The sequence below is a fragment of the Lepidochelys kempii genome, chromosome 1 (assembly GCF_965140285.1).
Source record: "Lepidochelys kempii isolate rLepKem1 chromosome 1, rLepKem1.hap1, whole genome shotgun sequence".
Classification (NCBI taxonomy): Eukaryota; Metazoa; Chordata; order Testudines; family Cheloniidae; genus Lepidochelys; species Lepidochelys kempii.
This window is the reverse complement of record NC_136380.1, coordinates 29,935,011-29,960,793: the sequence shown is the minus strand read 5'-3', so window position 1 is coordinate 29,960,793 and position 25,783 is coordinate 29,935,011. Positions and strand designations below refer to the sequence as shown.

At 40.6% G+C, this 25,783-nt stretch overlaps 1 protein-coding gene across 3 annotated transcripts; it reads left to right on the top strand.

Moving 5' to 3' along the window:
• Positions 1-8,526: 8,526 nt before the first annotated feature.
• CCDC82 (coiled-coil domain containing 82) lies at positions 8,527-25,773 on the top strand. 3 transcript variants are annotated; one of them, XM_073337841.1, is made up of 8 exons: positions 8,527-8,613; positions 10,177-10,735; positions 11,451-11,673; positions 12,618-12,710; positions 15,803-15,927; positions 16,628-16,798; positions 21,961-22,146; positions 23,485-25,773. In XM_073337841.1, exons 2-8 carry the CDS (start codon positions 10,184-10,186, stop codon positions 23,548-23,550), a joined length of 1,416 nt encoding a protein of 471 aa, XP_073193942.1. In that variant the 5' UTR covers positions 8,527-8,613; positions 10,177-10,183; the 3' UTR covers positions 23,551-25,773. The 3 variants fall into 3 exon arrangements, with proteins under 3 accessions (XP_073193942.1, XP_073193937.1, XP_073193951.1); XM_073337836.1 differs by having other exon boundaries at positions 8,610-8,698; XM_073337850.1 differs by lacking the exon at positions 8,527-8,613 and adding an exon at positions 9,209-9,838.
• Positions 25,774-25,783: the final 10 nt, after the last annotated feature.

Below are 25,783 nucleotides of genomic sequence, written 5' to 3'. Positions count from 1 at the left end.
TTCAGCAAAATCAAAGCCGATAAACTGTTCTTTAAACAAAGTGGTGCTCAATCTTACCCATAGCAGAGTTGGTTCTCTGCTCTAATCAAGCCCTGTACATTTAGGCCTTGAAGATAAAAGATTTTAACTCCCCCACAGAAATGGGAAGTTATCAGCAATCATGACCAACAAGTTGCATGAACAAGAATTCCCCTAGGCATGACAGACAACTTTTCTAGTAGGAATGATTTATCTCAAAAGCACACAAAGAGAACTCTTGTCCATGGAATAGGATTCCAGAATCCCAGGAGGACAGAGCCTTTAGAGAAGCTAAATATTAACTCCATAAAGCCACTTAGTTTAAGAGTTGCTCTCTGTGAAATTCACTACTGGGCAGAAAGCAAGAATAAGGATTAGGAACCTCATAAATCCCATTTAAAGCGTCAAAACAGGCTTTGTACAGAGCTGTTGTATTGCAGTGTATTTCATTTTCTGTGAAGAGCTGATGTTGTTCTGTGTATTAATGAAACTATGACAAATTCGTTGCATTGCAAAAAAGTATAAACATTTTTAAAGAATAAAATCACTGTCTGAAGATTTTTTTCTTAGCTAGTCATATACTCTGTTTAATTTAATTCCTTTATTACTAAAAGTGTACAAAACATTTTGCTTTGTTTCATATTTGTTGCCACTAGATGGGGATGTTAACAGCTGTCTTTTTCTATTTGTGTTTTTGGTTTTTGTTTCCAATAACATCGAGCAAGCAGCATAGGGAGGAGTACACATAGAATAGTACTCCTGAAATGTAAGATGTCTCACTCTTTGGAGAAAAAAATAGTAAACCTTGGGTAAATTTCTACCAGGGTGGATAAAAATCAATGATTTAAAAAAATAATAATAATAAAAAATCAGATTTTTAAAATTTCAATTGGATTTTTTGATAAAATGATTTTTCAGAAAAAAACTATGTAAAGATAGTTTTAATTAAGATACATTATAGCTCAAAAATATCTCATCATGGAATAGGGATTATGCATTCTAATTCTATAGTATGAGACAATATAGTCATGTAACATTTAAGAAAAGTTTTGTAAATGGTTCCAATAGTTCGTGGATTAGGGACCCAATTTTATGGGGTTCCATGGGCTTCTGTATAGATTATTTAGGTTAATCTTTCTATCTACCCAATGGGACCCAGTGCTCAGTCTAGAAGATACCATCAGAGATGTTTACTTTTGCAGTTCTCAAACTGTGGATTTGTGTCTCCAGAGATAACATGCTTGTTAACAGTAAAAATGTTTTTTAAATAAATAAATATATAGAGGTGAGAAATAACAGACCTCAGCCCTATCGTTCCTCTGCAAATTTGTGTACACAGAGTCAATCCCTTACCTCTCTCTAAAAGTGCAAAGTTTCAAAAAGTTCAATGAATAGAAGATTGTTAGGGGTGGAATAGATCTGGACAAGGAGAAGAAGTCTGGAGATAAATGTGAGAAGGCAGGGACAGGCAGTAGAAACAAAAGTGAAATTGAGCAGCATATTCCAGAAGTCTTGAGGTCTTTCTGAGTGTAGCCTTCATTGATTTGAGATCTACCATACCATTCTCTCACTAGAAGGGAAAACCTATAACGGCAGCAGGCCGTAAAAGAGACCCAGTTTGGGAATAAGAACCATTCAAGAAATATATGCTTGCTGATGGTGTTTTAAAGAAAGTCACACCAGCGAATTGTTGGAAGTCACTTAAGCACTTGGATTCAGAGACTGTTGAAGTGATAATTTCACTTTTAACAGCAGTAGCTTCTTCCGCTGGTGTGGAAAGAATATATTCTTCCTTTGGACTAATTCATTCCAAATTGAGAAATCGTTTGAGATCTGAAAAAGCAGGAAAGATTGTTTTTCTCCTCGAGATTATGAACAAACAGGAAAATGAAGGTGAAGATGACTGAGTTAGCTGCAGAAGCCAACATTTTAAGTTTCTCATGTTGACCTGGCTGACATTAAATAAAAAAAAATTAAATCGACTATATTTCATTTAACTATTTTAGTTAAAAACAATTTTAACAAAAACAAACCTGATTTTAAAAAACTTGAATGTTTAACTAAATTCAAAAATTCATATGCTTGTTTGTTAAAATATTATATGTTTGTTGTTGAAGAAAAAAATCCAGTTAGGTTCTCCTCCTAATACAGCTTGGCAAGCAAATCCTCCAAATATTAATGGTTAAAACCTGTTGAATTGGAGATATTTTTGAAGTCATTGGGAGGTGAACTATCTGCTTCAATTACCTTTGGTAAATGAAATAACCAAACAATCATTCATTTTCTGATATAGCTGTAAAACTAATCCGAAAAGTTTTCAAAATAAAACACCTAGAAATGTATTGCGTGTACCTTCTAAAAATGAAACCTACATCTATCTCTGAGTTGTGAAGAATATGTATTAAGGTTATAACAACCAAAAGAATACACTTTTATGTAGAAATCCATGATTAAATTGAGTCTTAGAATCATAGAATATCAGGGTTGGAAGGGACCTCAGGAGGTCATCTAGTCCAACCCCCTGCTCAAAGCAGGACCTATCCCCAACTAAATCTTCCTGACTAGTGATTTAAATCATGATTTAAATCACTAATTTGATTTAAATGAAATGTACCCTGATTTCTAAACTGTTTATCTACACAAGTATTTTATAATGTAATTAGACTTAAAATAATGAAAAATGCCTACCCAAGAAGGACTCTAGGCACCCTCACACACCATTGATTATACAATAAAATCCCAGCAGCATTAAAATAATCTTTTCAAACAGGAATGCAGCCAACCACCTAAAGAAACTCCTTTCCACCCTTTGATTTCATCTGCTTCCCACAATGACCAATGGCATTACTGTGCAAATAAGATGGACAAGGTTTGGCCATTCAGTTCATATTATTTCCTACCATTTTAATTTTTATCACCTATTTTTCCAATAATATACTGAAAGGTCTGCATGTGAATAAGACCTTGCTGCAATAGGAATGCCAATAGGAATAGGCTGTTCTGTAGGACTAGTATCTGTTATGCTACTGCAGACCAAGCAGAGGAAAAACAATTCTGGGTTGAGTAACATTTTTTTAAAATAAATGTTGAACCTCAACCAGAATAAACTGCAACTTCCAGGTAGTAAAGACAGACACGTTATCTACCACATTGGATAACTTTTGATTTGAACTGTTATAGCTTTCTCAAAAGAATATACCTATCCAGGAAAAAAGGATGTTGAATTGATGTTGTCAAGACTGAATCCCAACTCTGTCACTCCGAATGCAGAAGTGGGGCCCACAAGGATTTTAAAAATTAATACTGGCCACTCCAGGCTTGCATTAAACTCTCAAGGTTACAGCTTTTCTCTGACCTTGGCTTGGTAAACGCTGCCACCATCCAAATGCAACAAAACCCCCTTTGAACCCAGGAAGGAGCACTTGGAAATTCCTCTCTGTGGGGTACCCTCAAGCCCTTTCACCTCCCCTCTGGAGAAGAGCTGAGAAAGGAAACAAAGAAAATTAGCTGTGCCTACCAGCTAATCAAACAACATGAACAAACCTCTTAGGACACTAAAAATCCAATCCTGTTCTTAAAAAAGGTAAATGTTATTAAAAACAAAAAGAATATACATCTGGAATTTAGGCTTTTGTTAGATTTTAAAAGAGCAATTCCAAAAATCAAGCACCCAAAATATCTTTCTTAGGGGTTCAACTTGTTAGGATACAGATATTCAGGCCTGTCTATAAAGGCCTATACTCTAAGAATTTAGGTGTATTCTTATCACTTAGCTAGTTATAGAGGTATAAAAAAAAGAATCAAAATCACTGTCTGCCAGTGTAAGGTCCTTCTCTTACTGTGACAGTCTGACGCCCTGTTCTTAGGCTAAGGCCTTTGGCTAAGCAGCACAGGCAGCCATAAGCTGGGAAGCGAACGGTCACATCCTCACATTCCAAACTAATCACATTGAAATAAGGTGCTATTGGGCTGTTAGGAATACAATCCTGTCCTGATAATGCCTATCGCCTCCAGAGAAAGGGAAGTGCTTAGAAAATGTAAAAGGAAACTTAGTTTGATAGCATCCTGTCTGGCAAGAACTCACTTATCAATAGCTGGGACGTGAAATCCTCACTTCTGTATTGTTTTGTCATTACAGTTCCCACTTTGCTATTGTTTATTTGCATGGTCTCTGTCTGGTTCTGTGATTGTTTCTGTCTGCTGTATAATTAATTTTGCTGGGTGTAAACTAATTAAGGTGGTGGAATATAATTGGTTACATAATCATGTTACAATATGTTAGGATTGGTTAGTTAAATTTCAGGAAAACGATTGGTTAAGGTATAGCTAAGCAGAACTCAAGTTTTACTATATAGTCTGCAGTCAATCAGGAAGTGTGTGGGTGGGGGAAATGGGAACAAGAAATGGGGGTGGGGAAATTGGAATCATGTTTTGCTAAGGGCAGAAATGGGAACAGGGACACAGGTAAGGCTCTGTGGTGTCAGAGCTGGGAAGGAGGACACTAAGGAAGGAAACTGGAATCATGCTTGCTGGAATTTCACCCCAATAAACATCGAATTGTTTGCACCTTTGGACTTCGGGTATTGTTGCTCTCTGTTCATGCGAGAAGGACCAGGGAAGTAAGTGGGTGAAGGAATAAGCCCCCTAACACAGCTTAAAGGTTACAAGCAAACAAAAGCATGTGGGGTTAACACAGAGGAGTCCACAAGCCAATAAGAAATAAAATAAAAGAAATAACCCTAATTGCGTCTAGCTAAACATTCTGATTTACTTACACATTTAGAGTTCAGATAAGTAGTTCTAGGCATGATCTGATGATTTATGATCAGACCTGGCTTAAGCTGCTTATAGCATGGTTGCTCTGTCCCTCCAACCCAGAGAACAACAGACAAAGGGAAAGTTTCTTTCCCAATTTTAAAAAGTTCTACCTTTCCATTGGCTCTTTTGGTCAGGTGCCCACTTTTTTTTTTAACCTGGGGACTTTTTAACCCTTTACGGATAAAGCAAGTAAAGAACAGCTACCAAGGGGGATTTTACAGCTAACTCTCTGGCTGGGTATCCATCAAAGGGAGGTATCCCCACCTTTATTTATCACAGATGTCTACATAACAATTACATCTGAAAATAAAATTGAGAACAAGATTCAATATTTATCAATGCACCTTAGATCAGTGCATCTGTAATATTCGTTCCAGCTAAAGAATGCTTTGCAAAGGTCATGAAGTCTCAATTCCTACCCAACAAACTACTTGATGGTTTCCATACTATAAAATGCTAATCTTGGTGCAAAAATATTCTTCTACGTATGTGTGTACATAGACTATTTATATATAGTGTATATCTAAATGCTGCCCTGCCTTATTGACTTTTGGAGTAGGACTAGCATTAAATGTAGAGTATGGCTATTCAGAATAGCCAAATTACTTACAAGCGGCAAAGCCATGACTTATGGAGATTATCCCAAAAGAAACATTTTTGTGGGAGGTTACAACTGTTTTGAGTAAGTCCCAAGGAGGATAGAATACTAAGCAGAGTGCAGCTTAAGTGGTCAAAAGTGCATGAAAAATACAATTTATCACATGGATATCACCACCAGATGTGCAATATTATGGAGCAGCTGTAGCTACTCCGAAGTTGCAACTAGCTTCCTCTGTAAAGACTTGATTTCCAACCTAAAATTATATGGGCTGGAAAACTAGAATTGTCAAGTTTGCTCTGAAGGCAAAGGAGAATATTTTGATTTGGTTTGGTTTGTACAAAGGTTGAAGAAAACTGAAATTATATTTAAGCTAGACAGAGACAAAAACAATAGAAAAAACACCATCTCAAATCAGGACAGTGGTTTTTTTAATGACCTGTAACTCAAACACAGCTTGTTACTCCCCCTTCAAACTCTTCATGTGATTAAATCTACTTAGAAATGCATACACCAATTTAAGTTAATGTATTGTAAAACTAAACAAAGTTGTTATTAATAGTTCCATTCCTAGTAGTTTGTGATCATTCCTGTTCCTAATAGAAGTCAATGAGGATTTTTTGTCATGAGCTAAATAGGAACAGAATTAAGCACTACAGAAGTGACTTTTCTGGGGTACTGAGCATTGACATCAATGAGCACTGTGGATGCTCAGCACTTCTGAACATCAGGTCCCATAGCTGAGAATGATAACGATTAGAACAAACTTCTAAGACATGATGGATTTTTCCATCTCTTCGTGTTTTCCGATCAAGACTGGATGCCTTCCAGGAAGATATGCTTTAGTCAAACACAAGTTATTAGGCTCAGTACTGGTTAATGTCTTGTAATACAGATCAGACTAGGCAACCTAAGGGTATATTCTGGCTTAATCACTGTGAATTTATAAATAGTTGAGATATGAAACTGGGTGCAGATCCCCAAAAGCATTGACTTCCATAGAAGTTAGGCTCTTAAAAACCTTTGAGAAGCTGGGTTGTGGTCCTTTTACAAGGCTAATTTTGATCCATCTTGTGACACAAAACTAAATAGTAAAACACAACATAAGGGAAAGCTTCATGGTTTCAAATTTTGAGAGTTAAGTATCATTGACAACATGAACTTGTTATGAAAATATTAATAGACCTTACTGCGTGATACAGAAAACATCATATCGCTCTTCTGAAATATTTGTAAAATATGTAATGATTCTTTATATATCTCTTTTATCCACTGATTGCGCTGCACCCCAAAATGTGAAACTGCAGTAGATTTTTACAGTGGCAAGGGCAGTAATAGTCAAATCTTTACTATTTGAAAAATAAATGCAATTCTGTCAATAAAGACGGGGGGGTGGGGCATGACAATGGAGCAGGGGTGTGCAAACTTTTTGGCCCACAGCAGGGTGAGAAACTGTATGGAGGGCTAGGTAGGGAAGGCTGTACCTCCCCAAACAGCCTGGCCCCCACCCCCTGACTGCCCCCTGACCCATCCAACCCCCCCACTCCTTGTCCCCTGACCGCCCCCTCCCAGGACCCCCCCGCCCCAACCCTATCCAACCCCCTCCGCTCCCTGTCCCCTGACTGCTCCCCCAACCCTTATCCACACCCCTGCCCCCTGACAGGCCCCCCCGGGAATCCCTTGCCCTATCCAACCCCCCTGCTCCCTATTCCAACTGCCCCAACCCCTATCCACACTCCCGCCCCTAACTGCCCCCCAGGACCTCACCTCCTATCCAACCCCCCCTGTTCCCCATCCCCTGACCCTTCCCCCCTGCCCGAGAACCTCCACCCCATCCAACCGCCCCCTGCTCCCTGTCCCCTGACTGCCTCCTGGGACTCCCTACCCCTTATCCAACCCCCTGCCACCGCCAGCCCCTCCTTACCATGTTGCTGAGAGCAGCAGGAGCTCACAGCTCCGCTGCCCATGCGGCAGGGAAAAAGGGAAAGCAGGGGAGGGGCTCGGAGCTAGCCTCCTGGGTCAGGACCTCAGTGGCTGGGCAGGACGGTCCCGCGGGCCAGATGTGGCCTGCAGGCCGTAGTTTGCCCACCTCTGCAATAGAGAATACTTGTCAACAGCCTACAACATGGCCCAAACTACTCTTTAAAATGAAAATAAAATCCTCTATCGATTGAAAAAAGTTCCTGTATTCTTTTTGGCATGGGTAACTGAGATACAGGGCTGCATTGCCTTTCCTGTGTGGTGTAAAGTGGGTGTAAAACACTCCCAAAAAGCAACAGTAGCATTTACACCCACTTAGCACTGGTATAAATGATGATACACAGTGCAAGGCGACGGAGAATCATGCCTACATTTTCAAAATGACTTGTCAAAGTCCACAGAGGAAGTTTGTGGTACAGCCAGGGAAAGAACCTCAGGAGAACAGATTTAGGCCTAGCCCCCAGTACGACAGGTAGCCAGGTCAGGACCCTGGCCTCCAGTGGTCTCTGATGCAGGCAGAAGCACACCCACTACTTTACCCTTCCATCAAGTGAGGCATATTCTGCCTGCGATTCTCATCATGGTACGTGGGCTGATGTGCATAGAGGGCCAACTCAGGGCGCTGCAGCCCCCTGCCCACTGTCTCCTTTAGGTCACCATGCCTCTTCCAGGCCAGACCTGCACGCACCCAGGGTCTTTTTCCACTGCCTGGGCCAGTCAAAGCCATGCTGATCCCCTGCCCCCACTGGGACGTGCTGGGAGGCGGTTGCAATGGGGGCACGTGACCCGGCATGCTGCCTGCCTGTGCCAGCAGCCTGTGCCCCAGCTGAAGCCAAGGGGGTGCAAGGTCTAGTCTTGTTCCCAGGCGCTCTCTCCACCCCGCTCCGCCTTGCCCTGCCCGCCCAGTGCTGGTCACAGCCAGGCCAGGCCAGGCCAGGAGCCCCCCCCCAAGAGCCTCTTCCACCCAGCCCAACACCTCGGGGCCTTTCTGCCTCAGAGGGAAACACATCCCACCCCGGAAGTGCCATCATCCTAAACCTCAACCTCCGTCCCAAGCAGCTGGCACAGGCTGGCAGCATGCCAGGTCACGTGACCCCCCCCCATGCGACCCGCCTCCCAGCACTTCCGTCAACACAGAGCGGGAGCGAGTGACAGGCGGGACGCGCCAATCAAAGCCTGGGAGGCCGCTGAACTTGAAGGTGGGAGCGTCTGGCTGGTGCGCTGGGGGAGCAACGGCAGCCGGCGCGGGGGCTCCTGGGGGGCGCGCGGCCGGAGCCTTTAAATGTGCGTAACGGGGGCGGTGTCCTGGCTGGGCTGCCGCGAGGGAGGAACCCCTCCCCCCCCTTTGGGGGGCACTGGCCCCGCGGGGAGCGCTGACGGTTAAACTGCCCGCCAGCGCTCTGCGCGCCCTGGGGCCGGCGGGGCGGTTAGCGGGGGCCGCGGCGATGCGCCGCCCCTCCCAGCGCGTCTAGCCGGCGGCATCTCCCTGCCGCGCCGGCCGGGGCGCGGTATTGGAGGCCGCAGGCTGGGCTGGCCCCGCCGCCACCTTCCCGCCTGGCTCTCGTCAGCGGGGGGGAGGGGTCTGGGAGGGTGTCACGGAAGGCGCGGCCGCCCGTTCGTGGCGTCCGAGCTGCACTCGTCCCCTCGTGACGGCCCTGGGACGGGCAGAGGCGACTGGCCGCGCCTCGGCGCCGCTGCGGCTGGGGCTGGGGCGGGTCCGGCGGCCTGAGCGCGGGGAGCGCTCTCGCCGCGCAGTAGCCGCGGGGCGGGGCGGGGCGGGACAGGCGGAGGGGGGACGGTGCTTCCCGCGGTGTATCGGCCGAGGGGTGGGCTCAGCGCCCCCACTGCAGAAGCGCTCACCCCAGGGACCGTGCAGGTCCTTGCAGTCCCCGCATCACAGGGCTCCGCTGCCTTCTGCCGTGGCCTGGGCTCTTCAGGACTGAATGGCCCTTGCCCTGTTTCACCCCCAGGCAGGGGTCTGAGGAGCTGGAGAGTTGAGAATTTGAAATTAACGAAACTCCCAGACAAAAAGTGACTGTGATGGGTATAATGCAGGGATATCACCATAAGGTTTTCTGAAAGACTGGTCCTACAGAAGCCAGGGTTTGCACATCCGCCCTGTGAGAGAAAGGTTTCAGAGTAGCAGCCCTGTTAGTCTGTATCCGCAAAAAGAAAAGGAGGCCTTGTGGCACCTTAGAGACTAACCAATTGATTTGAGCATAAGCTTTCCTGAGCTACAGCTCACTTCATCGGATGCATCATAAGAGTAAAGCATTCTAGTGTTTTGGTTACCAAGGAGATGAGACTTTTTGTTATGGATGGATACCTTTCTCTTGTAGTATTTTCCTGTTACATTCTTTCTACACATGCCCTTCCTCTGAACATCACTAAGGGGCAGAGTTAAGGTTGATTAAACACCTAATTGTACGTTTAAATGTAACATTTAAATTAAAACTTTCAGATTATGGGATTTTTTTCTCACTTTTATTTTCTCTGTTTCTAATGCCTGGTGTGTGGGGTGTTTGGCGGGGGGGAGGTGTATAATTTTTGATAACAATAACATTTTTGTAAGGTATGTCTTACCATGAAATTATTGATGTGAACTCTCGGCCCTTTTGTCTGAGAGCTTCTCCAAGCAATATACCATTAATCATAGGTTTATTAGGTTAATAATGCATACTCTCATACTGTTTTGAATATCTTGGCATCATAGCTACTCTGGTTTTTTGGTAAATATAGTTTGTTTTTTATTATTGCGGTAGCTTTTCAATGGAAACAAAGCCAGTTATCAGAAGATATGAAACAAGGAGGAACACAAGAATAGAAGAACCAGCATCCAAATCTCGGGTTGATTGGAGGCGGACTAAAAGAGAGACCATATTGCTTGATAGTGATGATGAACTCACATCTGCTTCAGAAGACGAACGACTCTCATCTACATCAGAAGATGAAGTGGCTGAAAAACAAGAAACTGTAGTTAAGGGGTATAATCTTTCAGATCATGAGGAGAAAAGCCATGATGACACAGTCGTAGAGGATGTGGAGGATGAATGCATCACTCCAGGAAAGCGTAAGAGGTCGAGCACATCTGTGATGTATGACAGTGACAGGAGTGATGACAGTGACATCCCTGTTAGAAAAGTATTTGCTAAACGTTATTGCATAATGGATGAAGATGAGCGTTCTCAAGAACAGGAACATCATAAAACCGCTACCACAGAAGAAGACTTGACTAATGGGAAGCAGAAGCGACTAATGAAACTGAAAGAACTCGCAAGACAAAGATCAACCCGGGCATCCAGTAATAGTAAATATTGTGGGGTATGTTTTTACCTCTGAAATTAAATACTTTGTTTTTTCAGACATATCACCTCACAGAATTTTATTCTCAAGATAGGTTGGGAGCTCCCCAAAAGTTGCAAGAGCTTCATCCCCTACACTTTCAAGGGACTCATGTTACAACTGTGCAGTAGTACTGTCTCTGATGCCTTTAGTTTTGGTTTCTTTTTCTTTTATTGCCAAGGGCTGAAGAGCTCCTTTTGTTTGTTCTCATAGTCAGCCAGAAGACTGTATAGCATTAGAACTCATCTGCCCATCTTCTCCAAATAGTTAAGGATATGTTCCCTTTTTTTTTTCTCCCCATCATTTTTTCTATTCTTTTAAAATTCCTTTCCTTTAAAAGGACTTGACAGAGACGTTGGAGGGGGCTGCCAAACCTCCTCAATGGAGGAACATGCTACCTAATTGAGGTAGCTTAGACTTCTAGAGCTAAAAAAAATTGCTACAGATAGACACAGGACTAGACATCTATATGAATTACATGTGAAAGTAAATTTTCTTTTGTTTGGACCATTAGTCAATTAAAATCTCCCTTGTTAATTGAACATGCAATAATCAAAGGTCAAAACATGTGTTTGTGTGGGGGGAGGGGGTATACAAAAAATTGCATATTTTACTAAGCAATGCAAATGTTGAAAATTTCATAGGGGAAGTATTCAAATGATAGTTTGTTTTAAGATGTTTTTAATTTACTTAGGATTCTGATGATGATGATGTGGAAATAATAGAAGAATCATCCTATCATTTACCCCTCACACCAACAGAAAGCAGTGACATTGATGATGACGATGATAGTATGAAAGACTTTATAGTTGAGGATGAGGACGAATGTGCAGAACATGCTGAGGATGAAAACCAACCACAAGGGAAAGAACTGGCTACATCAAAATTCCAGTTACTGGAATATTACATTCCACGCTGTAAGGTTAAAATAAGCGACCAGTTGATATGAATACTTTGCTTGTAAACCCATGATTTGGTGTTTATTAGAACTTGTCTATATTAGCTCGAAATAGTATGAAAGTGCGTGATAGCTTGAAAGTAGAAAATTAAAATTCAAAAATGCTATAGCTTATTGTAGAGGCATTGTAGCTTCCATACACAATCATTTTATTCCTTTATCTTACTGTTTTATGGTGGGGGGAGGGGTTGGTAAGGTGCTGTACATGTATTTTTAGTTAGATGTGAGGTAAATTATTCAGCCCCTGACGTTAGTTATCAAATTCTCATTGAGACACGAAACTTCTTGCTTCTTGTGGTTACTAAAACTCTTGCTGCGTTCTTCAGAACCAGCCATGTTAACCCTAATGTTCTGGCTGAATTCTGCTGTAGGTAATTGCTATTCTTGGGTAGCTACATGAAGTTCCTCCTGCAGTTTCTCTTGGATACAGTATCCTTTGCTTTCTGTCATTAACTATTCTGTGTTATTGCCATGTGCTGTTCAAGAGAATTTGTGTTACACCGCTGTCTCCAAGGTGTAATCAGCTAGTGGAAGGATATGTGTATATGGTGGGGGGGTGTTTGTGTGTGTGTGTGTGTATGTATATATGTGTGTGTGTGTGTATATATATATATAGAGAGAGAGAGAGAGAGAGGGAGGGAGGCTTGTATGGTAAAGTTCTTTGATATTGTTTGGGATGAAAGGCACTGTTTAAATGAAAGATCTTATACAGAAACAGGACTTTGGAAGTTATATTGAACTGAAATTTTGAAAAATTACTTCTAAAAAATGTATTTATAGTATTTGAGATTAGGTAGCTCTTTATCAAATTTTGCATGAAACTTGTATGGTCTGTATACGAATTTGTTCCTTGTGAGGCTTTTTTACATTGTTAATTGCTTTATCTGGTTGCATTTTTTCCAGTCTCTCGCTGTGACCATTATGTCCACTTCCAAAGAGTTGTAAAAGCTTTCCTCATAAACACAATTGATGACACTTTTTTGAACTCATTGTATGGTAAGTAACATTACATGGCAGAAAATGTAATGCCTGTGGGGTAAAACATTATGGTATTTATGCATAAGGAAGTCATGTTTGGTAGTTGGTGTGGTTCTGGGCATTAGAATTCCTGGGTTCTGTTCCCAGTTCTGCCACCGACGTGCTTGTGTGCCTTTAGGCAAATCACTTAACCTTTCTCTGCTTCAGTTTACTCCAACTGTGAAGTGCGGAGAATAATCTAAGGGTTTGGCTGTGTAGAGATTTAGGCTTTGTCTACACTACGCACCTTTTAGCGACCTAGTCGTGCTGCTAAAAGGCATGCAGTGTGGCCGCTGTTTGTTGGCAGGAGAGTGCTCCTGCTGACCAAGCGTTGTTCACACCAGCACTTTTTGTACACAAAACTTTTGTCTTTCGGGGGTGTGGGGTGTTTTTTTGTTTTTTTTTTTAACCTCTGAACGACAAAGTTTTGTTCAGTTATCAGTGTAGTCAAAGCCTCTGGGTGGGATCCACGAGGGGACTTAGCCCTGGTCTACACTACAGAATTACTTGGGTATAACTATGTCACTCGGGGCATGAATAATCCATGTCCCCAAGCAACGTAGTTGTACTGACCTAAGCGCTGGTGTAGACAGTGCTATGTCAGCAGGTGAGCTTCTCCTGCCAGCATAGCTACCACCTTGCACAGAGGTGGGTGAACTAAACCGACAGGAGAGCTCTCCCATTGGCTTAAAGTGTCTTAATTAAAGCATTACAGTGGCACAGCTGCATTGAAGTGTAGATCTGCCCATAGGTGCCAGGATGCTCAGGTTTACAATGCCTAACTTTTAGGGTCCCACACAAGACTTAAATGGACCAATATCTGTCTTTCCCGGTTTGTGAATTGCCCTTGCGCTTACACTGGGAGATAGGTGTCTAGAAGCTTAGAGGGAGGTAGCAGTGTACATGCTCAGAGGGGGAAACCTGGGCACCTAGGGAAAACATAGACACTGATTGAGTTTAGGTTCCTGCAGGATTTGGTGGAGTTTTGTGCATCACAGTGGAGCCAGGGTGTGAAAGTACGCAACAGGCTAATGCGCTGTACAAAGTCACTGTGTGAACAAACCCTAAAAAGAGTGCTGTAGTGCTTAATTCTTTAAGGTTTGGAAAGTATTTTGAAATCTGGATGAGTTCCTCTCTGTATCAGGGATTTGTCCTTTGATGCGGCTGATATGAGGCTTGATTAATAAAGAATTATATTAAATATGATTAATGCCACTCAACATGGATTTATGGGAAATAGTTCGTGCCAAACTAACTTGACATCTTTTTTGGATAAGATTACAAGTTTGGTTGGTCAGAGTAATACTGTTTGTAATATACTTCTGTAAGGTGTTTTGACTTGATACCTGAGTGCATGACATTTTGATTACAAAGCTAGAACAATATAAAATTAACATGGCACACATTAAATGGATTAAAAACTGCTTCAAAATGTAATTATAAATAGGGAATCATCATCGAGTACATGTACTGTAGGGTCCCGTAGAGGTTAGTTCTTGGCCTTGTGCTATTTAAGATTTGTATCAATGATCTGGAAGAAAACACAAAATCACTGATCCAGTTTGCGGTTGACACAAAACTGGACGAGTGGTAAATAACAGAGGACAGATCACTGATACAGAGCAATCTGGATCGCTCGGTAAGCTAGGTGCAAGCAAACAATATGGACTTTAATATGGCTAAATGTGAGTCTCTTTAGTTTAACAAAGAAAAAGTTAAGGGTAACTTGACTACGATCAGCCTGAGGAACACATTTAATAATTGGCTCTTCAATTTAGTAGAGAAAGGTATAACATGATCAAATGAAGACTGGAATTAAGATGCAAATTTTTAACTGAGAGTAATTAACCATTGGAACAGTTTATATCACTGGCCACTTTTAAATCAAAATGGGATGTTTTTGTAAAAGATATGCTCAGGGAATTACTTTGGGGAAGGTCTGTGCTATACAGTAGGTCAAACTGGTTGATCACAGTGGTCCCTTTTGGCCTTGGAATCTATGAATCTTTGAATTACTCTATATTTGTCACGTGCAATATCTTCCAAAGAGGACTTATAAGTAAATCTATTAATTAGTTTGAGTTAAAAATATTTTTTAAATGACCCATTTTAGCACAGTGTCACACTTTGTCCTGAACTATCTTAATAATTGACTAACAGGCACTATTTCTTCAAACTTTCCACATAGTTAAAAATTACTGAAATTTTGCACATATGCTATGTTTGAGGAAATTAGTTGTAATTAAGATAATTAGGTATAACAATCAGTAAAGATATGATTATATAGACCAGTGGTATCCAACTTTAATTTGTTCTGTGATGTTATCATTGAGCAAGAGAATTGGATGGGGGGGAAACCTATGTGTTTTAAAAATCCATTGTAATTTAATCTGTGACCACAGATAGAATAATGATTAGTGCATTTTAGTATGATATCGCTAAGAATGGAAAGTTGAAATTGTTTATATGCTTAATGTATTTGAACTTCTTTATGTAATATTTTGATTTCCTTGGTTTGTAATAAATGTTTTGGGTTTAATTACAATACTGTAATGTTACTATCATGTACTCCCAACCCTAACTCCCTCTTCACATAGCTTTTTGTCTAGGAATTAACTTAAAGGATCTGTATAAATATAGTTCATTAAGCAATTACATTACAAACGTTGTAGGGAAAAGGACAGGAGCATCTGTTTTTTCAGACTTTTGATAAGTGTGAGTGGTTTATATTTTGAGATTAACTGTTCTCAGATTGTGATCTTTGATTCAGCAGTTATTCATATTTTGAGTTTTTATTCTACTTTTTATTATTGTGCAGCACCTGCTGTGGACAGGTGTCTTTATGAATATACCAAAGTTAATTTTAATGATTTGTGTAGCTTTCATGTACAACAGATTTTATTGTAAATATCCCTAATAATCACTGAGGTTACTGTTCTTCAATCAGTAAATAATTATATGGATGCTTTTCAGTGTGTAGACTCATCTCCCTGAAGATTTTGTGGCTGGAAGAAACACATACATTCACTGAACATCATATATTGTATTATAGTGACTCTTTCTTTGAACAGATGGAACAAGGCAAAAGAGATACGCACAAGAAATTCTAACCTCACTCCATTATTTGGATGATCGCTTTATTCAACCTCGTCTTGAAAACTTAATCTCTAGAAGTCGCTGGAAAGAACGATATAAGGTATAGCTTCTGTCTTGGTCAATAAAGTGGCTCCAGGTGTCAAAAAAAAATGTTCATACACTCTACTCCTAACTGAAAATACAAATCCTAATAACTATTTGTCTTTCCATATTTTGGGGCATGATCTTGCCCCTTAGTATTCAGGCATTACTGTACACTTCAAACTGCTGTGATTCTCGCACGTGTGTCCAGTAGCTAGTTGCACAAACTGCATGATAATACACATCTGAATGTTGAGGGGTAGTGTGTAAATAAATCATGGCTACTTCCCTGTATTTCTAGCTAGATTCTGCCCTGAAAGATGTATTAACACTTGTCCCACTGACTTTGGTAGATGCCCCACACATGCACTTCAAAGAGCATCCTTTGACAGTTGGTTGTACTGTCACAATAAATTTTTGTAGATTTCTTTTAAAGAAACACACCAGTACAAAAATATATCTTCCAAGAAATTCAAAATATAGTTCATACAACTTGGAATATGAAATCAGTGTGAAATAATTCAGTCTCATGCATGTGAATGAGGAGAATAATCGAAATAAGATCAAATAAAATGAAATAAATGGAAATATGAATGAGATTGATTAGTGCCGCAAAGACAACTGGAGATGAGAGTACTCAGCAGCTCACGTAGTCAAGAGTTTTTGCCTTGGTTTAGGGGATATCCTGTTAAAGAGTTTTGTGTAATATATCTTTGTAGGAGCGAGTGGATTGTTACCCTGACGTCCGCATAGTAATGAAGACTCCAATAAATAGATCCTGTCAAGCTTGTGAACTGCATCGGTACTGTAAATTTGACGTGGTGTTGTCCGGAAAGCTGTACAACTATAGAACTTTGGAAACAGATGACTTTATGTTGCATGACAAACAGGTAATTTTTTTTAAGTTCTTCTGTGTTTTTGGTTGGTGCTTTGTACGTTTCAGATGGTGAAACACTGAGATGATCCCATCATCATAACTAATCCCCCAGGGTGGTGTGCATGGGGTTGATTTTGTTTTTTTTAAGTTGCCCTGAATTCAGATGTCTGAATCTTTATTCACCATCAGTCTTCACATTACTGGAGCTACAACCTTGGAAGAACCTTGGGTAGAGGGAAGCAAGTAATTATTGATTAACCAGTGCCTGGTGAAAATACTATACATTTCCACCATAAAATGGAAAATTAATATTAAATTTCATGCATGATCTCAGGTTTATCTATACCTTCTTCTATGAAGTCTACTCCAAAAATACTGTTCTACAGAAAATCAATATTTCTTTTAGAAGCATAGTTAGTAATTGCTCTTAGATTACATAAATCTGATTTTATAGGGAACTTCTTGAATTTTATTAATCCATACCTTTCACAGTTTCTTGAACAAATTTTCAACACTATTTTAGCATTATTTGTAAATTCCAAAACTTGATGCTTTTCATCTAAAATTCATATTTGAAATCACTTATCCTAAAGCTCTAGACACTTGCATAGATATTTAAAAATAAAGAAATTAATCCCGTTCAGCTAGTTAACCTATCCAGACTTACTCCAATCCACAAAATTTAAATCAAATAACCAGTTAGACCATAACTTGCAGCTCACTGAAAACCTGGACAGGACAGCACTAAATCCTAATGACCTCTGAGGACAAAGTCAGTGTAGTGTGTGTTACGATCCAATCGTAAATCTTGTATTGCTGCCTTAGGGAAGCACATGGGTCTCCAAGGGCAGATATCAAAACCCCCACCTAAACTCAAGGAGGTAATGAATTATCCAGGACAAGGATGTAATCTCCACTCCTTGTTTAAGATCAGAAAAATGTCAGTAAAAAGTGAAATGGTTCCAGGGTTAACTGCACTTCTGCCCCCTTTGTCATCTGCTCAAGGGTGCCTCTTTATGTCTTGGGACTCCAGCCATCACTCCTCAGTGGGTGATACCCCTTTAGGTCTGGGCCTCAAAACCAGGGATTTAGGCTTTCAGTCCTCCTGCAGTTCACTGATTGTCCCAGCACATCTGAGCTGAATCCAGTTCACGCAGTTCACGCTCTCAATGACCAGCCAGCTATCACAGACACAGTATGCTTATTTTTAGGACAAAAGCATTACAGAGTTATCATACCAAAAAAATAAACAGTCTATATGCATAATAAGCTTACAAGGTGTTGCCTATCTTCCACATGGAAACCCTAGTAAGTTTCCAGTGCTTCAAACCCATTCAGCAGGGTTTTCCCCCCTTGGTTACAATTACATGTCAGTTTGAGGGATACTCAGCCAGTTCAGGCTGACCCTTTGTATCCAAACTCTGTCTCCTGGGCCTGTTGAGCCAAGTCTTAGTCAATATATGCAATTCATTTGTTCTTCTCTGGAGTTGTTTACCTATCATGGGATGTTTAATAATCACCTGCTACTGACTTTAGTTCCTGGATGAAGCTCGGTAACCCTCCCCCCTATAGCTAGAATACAATCCCTAGCTCACAAAGATACGGAGACAAAACTTGGACTAATCCTTGGACCCACAGCATATGGCACATCTCAGTAGAATAATCTTTTGAAGTTTCCACACTTCCCAGGTCTTGCATGTGTTACCAAACAGAATCTTCTTTGTTGGGGCACCTCTTGGATGGCCTGTTATCCCACTTAAGAGCACAGGCCATTTTAAAACTTGGAACAGAGATACAATGTCATACTGAATTTATAGAGTTACTTTCATTACAGTTTATCTTTTCAGTTTGGGTTGGACTATTCAATATCAAAAAACTGGAGCTTAGTTTTTCTTTTTTTTTAACACGTAACCATCATAGTGTACCCTGACCTGCAAAAATGCATCTTTTGGGGGAATGAGGACAAAGTACAGTCTATTCAGAAGCCACGAAACAAACCAGGGAATGTTACATTACCCTAGATTTGCCCCATTTTTCTATTGTAAACAGCAGCGGCTCCTTGGAAGCTGCCCACACTACCTCCTTACTCCTATGGTGATCCATAATCCAGCCAGTATTGGGTGCTGCTCACTAGTACAGTGCTGGAGGTTTATCTGCAGCCTGTTGACCCAAATGTCCCGTCTCTGCTCTCGTGGCACTTAACTCAACTGCAAGAGGACAGTGTAATGCTAAACTGGCACTTCAGGAAAATAACTGAGTGAAGGAAAAGTCAGTGCAGCCTCAGTGGATCAGAATGAATGGTATTATGTAATTTGGGCTTTTTAAAAACTATAGAAAAGCACCAGAGAGAGGATGAAAACTTCACTTCGGCCCTTTCTTCTGCACCTCAGCACACCTCCTTTTAGTTGTAACAAGTACAGGGGTTTTTTTTCCCTCTGATCTCTGGATTTTTTTCTCTTCATACCTACTGGGTATGGTTGCTATTTTACTTAGGTTTCCAGTGACTGTTTTTGTGCATAGCCTTTTTCTTTCCTATCCTCTCCTTGGTTAGGCCAAGATGTCGCATGTAGTTCAGCATTATAGATGTGAGTCCTTTGCTTTGCTGCCATGTGCCCTATTATCTGGACCATGTCTTCTGCTTGCCAACGTGGTAGTAACATTGTTTATATTAAGAGTAAACATAACAGTTGTGGTGTGCCCTTTTTCTCATTCTTCTCTTTTGTGGTCAAGTCACTCTGTGCATTCCACATCAGCAGGCATAACAAGTTTGGCTAGTAGAGCCACCTAACACAGACAAATGAAGCATTAGGAAAAAGTCAGTGGGATATCTGAAATTAACATTAGAATGAATGCAATATATAGACTTTTTCCAAGGCTGAGTTCTAAAGAAGATTTTGGTAACTTTAACAAAATCTTTCTTGCTTAAAAAAAGTGAAATGTTTTCAGATATAAAGTGTAGACCAGGGGTAGGCAACCTGTGGCACGCATGCCAAAGGCAGCACGCGAGCTGATTTTCAGTGGCACTCACACTGCCAGGGTCCCGGCCACCGGTCCCGGGGGCTCTGCTGCCGGCCTGGGGTACCGGCCGCCGACCCCACTTAGCCCATTGCTAGTGCTGGGTCCTACCGGTCCAGGGGGCTCTGCTGCCAGCCTGGGGTCCTGGCCACTGGCCCGGGAATCTGCAGCCGACGCCAGCTGTGGTCCACTGGCCCCAGCCTGGGGTAGTGAGGGGTGCAGACAGGGGCAAGAGGGGGCACAGCTCAGCACCCCCACCTTAAAAATTATTCCAGCACCACTGTACTGGAATATTTTTAAGTCCTGATTTGCTGCTTACATCACTATCACGCCACGTGGAACAGCGCATTGCATTTGACTTTGAGATCAGAATGTACATGCAAGAACTGGAATCAGAATTTTCTGACAGATTTCAAGATTTCCAGCGATTTGGTCCAATGCTTTCTTTTCTAATTAAACCTGAAAAGTTCAACAAAAGCTACTGGGATTTGTCTGTATTTCAGTGGATGGGTGTTGAAGATTTCAAAATGTAGCTCATTCAGTTAAAAAGCTCAGAATTGTGGGCATCAAAGTTTGGAGCTCTGCAGAGTTCACTTGAAGCTACCGAGAGAGATCGTGGGGCCTCTATTCTGATCTGCTGGATGTCCCTGCTAGTGAAATTTAACTGTTTGAGAAAATTGCGTTTGCAATGCTTTCAGCATTTGTATCCACATACCTGTGTGAAGAGGTATTTTCACACATGAAATCTGTCATATGTCCCTCTCAGAGCCGGTTAACAACTAATCACTCAGAAGCCTGTGTGCATCTTAAAATATCCAAAGACATGCCAGACATTGGAAAACTCAGCAAGGAAAAGCAAGGGCAAGGATCACACTACACTGATAAGATCTGCATTTTAATTTTAAATGAAGCTTCTGAAACATTTTAAAAACCTTATTTACTTTTACGTACAACAATAGTTTAGTTATATATTATCGACTTCTAGAAAGAGACCTTCTAAAAACGTTAAAATGTATTACTGGCACACAAAACCTTAAATTAGAGTGAATAAATGAAGAGTTGGCACACCACTTCTGAAAGGTTGCTGATCCCTGGTGTAGACTGTAATATTAAAATTGTACCATATTGGGAAAACTTCAAGGTAAAATGAAAAAATTAAAGGATTTTGAATTAGTTAATACAAAAATAATATGCTGAATTCAGCAAGGTGGATAGAGAATACAGGGACATTCAATACACATTCTCAACTGCCCCTAAATATCCATAATCCAGCTCTTGATTGTTGGGCATTCTGGGATGGTACAGCAAGTGAAGATGGATTACCCAGGTTTCCAGTGATTTTTACAGCATTCTTTGAGGCATAAAGGTTGAAGCCATCAAATGCAACACTTATAGCTGTGCATCACAGAGGCTTCCCAGATATAAAATAGTGATGAGTGTGGAATACAAGGGTTCAAGTTCCAACAGTGCTGCTAACTTAGTCTCCATTCATGCACTGCACAATTTGTGGTTATGTTTAAAACCAGTATTTTGTCAAACTGTTCTATGGGCTTTAGCAAGAGGAAGAAGTTAACATGCATGTATGGATTTGGTGCATCTCTGGCGATTTTTTTCATTTCCTGAATGTCCAAAATGGTTGTGCATTCTTAGTGTGACTCTGATATAGCTTTTGATTTTTAGGCTTTTGAGCTTTTATTCTTAATAAATCCAGACTTTATTTCATACAATTTAATATGAATGTTGAAATGGCTACATCTTATGACTCCAGCAGGTAGTAAGTATAAACCAGAAAGGATTTAATCAGTTTTCCTCCAAACATCAGTGTAAGCATTGCAGGGGATTTTGTAACAGAGTTGCTCAGGTGGATTCACTGGCAGCATTTCACTTTTCCTGCACAGCTGTGAATAGTGGTTCTTGAGGAACAGGGGCAGATGGAACTGCAGTTGCACTGAATCACCAGTCATTGCCCCTGTAGGGTTGGGGTGCAAAGAATGTGGGGGGCTACATTGCTTATAAAATAGTCAATCATATAGTATCAAAGGCTGTTTAGTTCATTATTTCAAAATACTAAACTGATTTAGCCATGCATTGTATTGTCGAGGTGATCATTGCTTCACGTTAATTTATCTTAGATAACCAAGTTTGTTCACTTTTATATAGGTTTTGAAGGTTGGCAGCGTGTGTGCAAATCGTACAAGGGTTTATCATAATCTGAAACATTTTAAATACAAGTTGTATCAGCGCTGCTGCTCGGTTACAGGGGTGGAGGGCATTCAGGATGAGCCAGTCAAAGACACAGTCGACAGGCTTTTCAGCCAATTGGAAGAGAATGGCTGGATTCAGGAGGTATGATGGAATCTGTCATTGAGTTAATTCCTTTGTATCAAAGGGGGTGGTGACAGCAATGCTAAATAAAATGTTCGTGCTTTAACTAAGCAATAAGTTGTAAGAAGTAGTGCGTTTGTGATTGACTGTAGTTCATTCAAGATGGTAAAAAGTAGACATCAGCCATGCAAGACTTGTAATAACTTCCCATAAAGTGCAGTTCTGCTCTGAAAAGTGACTCAAAAATAGTACCTATTTACAGAACAAAGCTGCTCCCTGCAAATAATCAGTCTTATTTTAGTCACAAAAGTAAGTGAGTACCTTACTGATTTTTTTTTTTTACTCTTTTTAGCAGTGCTGGACAGGTAAGATGAGGGAGCTGGATTCTATTCCACAGCACCAGCAAAATAATTTATTTGGTTCCAATTATAGTTAAAGATTCTGAGTTTGCACAGGTTTAATTCAAAGCATGATATGAAGGAAACAGCGTTACACAAGTGTAACTGAGAATGTTAAAAGTTCTACAGGCCAAATTCCAGTGACAATATGTGAGTTTGACTATTGGGGAAAGGCCCAGTAACTTGACCAAAAGGAGGGAAATCCTTAAACTAAAGGGGGGGGAGTGTAAATCAAAGGAGGGATTTGCTTGGGCCATTTAAAATACTTCCAGCTTATATACTAGTCTGATAGACTTTCATCCGCTGGATTTCAGATTCAAACTTCCAAGCAAATTCTTCTTTGGCCATTTTATTCTCCTCCATTTAAAAATGTGACTTTCAGGCCACCTCTCTCTTGGAATGGTCCCATTTTTGCTTGTCTGTAAATGGACACCTTCCAATAGAAATAGGGCCCTTTTTAAAATGAGTTTTTAAAGCATGAATATTTTTGGCAAAATGAGCCCATATTAATGTCCTAACAAAATGCATAATGTAACATTATTAATAACGTAATAAATACAAGAATAAAAATATATTAATATGTATGTGCTGCTGCAGTAGTCGGTCCATGTGCTACATGTTACAATACTGGGGTCTTAGTTAAAAGTGTAAAAAATAAAAAGGTTGAGTAAGTGGTGCAACTACACCTAGATGGTGAGATGTATTTCATGGGTAAGCCTCCAGTGTTTCTGTATCAGGATCAGTTTTTCTTAATTATTTTGATTTCTTAAAACTTCATGAAACACTATAGGACAAATTACCTGAGTAGAGCCAGGCTTACCAAATAGGCTTTGGTTCTCTCTGCTTCTGAATCAGTGCTGCTGCTTTTGTTTATGCATTAAGCTTGGCACAACAAGAAATGTATTTACTTCATTCAGTTGCTGTATTTGATGAATTGACATAGTTTTTATTTTATATGCAGAGATATGATCATCTGGAAGAATATATGAATGATGCAGATTACTTCCAAGAAGAGAAAATGGACTGAGTGGTCATGCATCTCTTTGAAAGAAGCTTTATAAAAATCTCTAACTATGATATCCACCTGTCCACAAAAAAATCTCCAAATGCTTTTCAGGATGTTTTCTTACGCTGCATTGTATTTAAGTCTGTAGCTGTGCCTGTAAATTGCCATATATATGAAAAGAAAAACAGCATATTCTTTTATACCCCTTAATTTTAAATGTAAAAATAGTGATTTAAAGATGTTTTATGAAGTAAATAGCCTTCTGTTATGCATAGGTCACTTGAACTTTCCTTTGTGGTTAAAAAGACTAGCATCCAAGTCCCTATGTATTCATGAAATAATACTTCTGTGTATTGATGACCAGCTCCATGGCAGAGTAGTTGAGAGATGGTAAGCCCCAATTAACCCTTTTTGGGGTAGGAATACTTTAATAGAAAGTATAAATTTTGTCCCATCACATCCCTGTAAACTTGAAATATGAGCAGTAACCAGTTAGCATGGTAATAGTGAGGCTGAAACATAACTAGACACATTCATTGTTAATCCAGTGTCAAAACCACCTTCACTTCCCATCTCTGGAGACCTAGAATACTGCAATTTGCATCTAGCTATAGCGGCTGATGTGAAAGTGGCTATATGTAGTATAGACAGCACAATAGCTACTGCCATGTACAGAAAGATAGGTGGATAATTCCTGTAAAACTAACAGGTGGGAAGGTGTGCAAAACCTTGTTTGTATTAGGTCTACTAACGTGTGTGGTAGGGTGTAGTTCCTCTCTGGGACATGTAAAACCCTAACCCAACTTTCTTCTGGCTCTTCAGAGATATAAGAAGAGTTAAGTGATGTGGTGCACATTAACCCCTTGGCCCACTTGCTGCACATAAAAGAAAGCAGGCAGTGGTAGTGCAAAGAGACGAGTGACTAGAGGAAAGGTAAATGCTACTCTTTTTTTTGATTGAGTTGTGGAAGAGGATAACTACTTCAAACTGTTCTTACCTCCTGGGAAAGTAAAGGACATTTTTTGTTGTTGAGCCATTTGTTTATACCCTATGCAGGAACAGATACTCAAGTGAATGTTGTTCTTGGAGTGTAGTCTGATCATACCTATGAAGAGAACCTACACTCTAACAGTGCTATATATTCGGTATTCTAATACTGCTGTAGTCATACATGCTTGTCACCCTGGGAATGGTGGTTTTATGGCTGAGCATGTTGCAAGGATGATCTGAGGTTAAAATGATTTTTTGTAACTCAACACTGTAAAATTAATCCATATTTAAGTACGTGATCTACTCACAGGCACTATCCCAGCATTGATACATTTCACTTACATAGGTCCCAGTGTGTCTTCATGCCACTAACTGCGTATTGTCAGAATAAAATATGTATGCCAAATATGTCGCTGCAGTAATCACCCTCCAGAATACCTCTGGTAGATACCCAATTGCCCTGCTTTCCCATGCTAGCACTTATATATGATCCCATAAGGCGTTTGGCAAACGTATGAGTTAACTATGCTTTCTGCAGTGATGACTTGCTTCCCTCCCCCCTTTTTTTCATTGCTGTTTGGGGCCTGATGCAAAGCCTGTCACAGTCAAGGGACAGACACCTATATTCTTCAGTGGATTTTGGATCAGGCTCTTGAGGAAAATCCTACTAGACTTGGCCCTGATCACATCACTTTTTAGGAAGACCAGGCCTCTTGTACAGGGCACCAGAAGAAGAACAAGCTGTGTGCCATGTTACACACAACCTTGTCAAATGCACACCATGCACCAGTTATGATTGTGCCCTAAGTTTTCATAGTTAACACTTGAGGGTGAAATTATTACAGTACCACTTTGTTACATACTACTTTTCCTTCCGTGCAACTTTTTTTTTTGTTGACATTTCTAATAGGCTTCATCTTTGCAGATGAATACTGTTCTGCTACAAGACGTCTGTATGTTTAACCTCCTTTGCAAAAGTGGGCAACAATGACACTGATATTTCCACCGCATATTTTGTTAGCAGTCAAGAGGTTTTCTTATCTCTCTAACATTGACCATGCTTAAGTTTACACTGCTCATGTATAAAAGCCTTGAGCACATCATTGTTAAGAACAACAACTGTGGAAAGCGGCTTTGAAACCGATGTAGTTTTGTACTGCGTAATGGAAGATATCTCCTGCCACCTATTCAGTTAAACTACACTGACAAAATAGGGGATGCATTTTAATAAAAATGAATGTGCTTTGTACCTTTTTCACAATTT

Coding starts and splice junctions, on each gene's coding strand:
- CCDC82 (XM_073337841.1), top strand. CDS start 10,184: ATGGAAACAAAGCCAGTTATCAGAAGATATGAAACAAGGAGGAACACA. Junction 12,711..15,802: donor TTTTTTGAACTCATTGTATG/GTAAGTAACATT, acceptor TTCTTTGAACAG/ATGGAACAAGGCAAAAGAGA. Junction 22,147..23,484: donor AGAATGGCTGGATTCAGGAG/GTATGATGGAAT, acceptor TTTTATATGCAG/AGATATGATCATCTGGAAGA.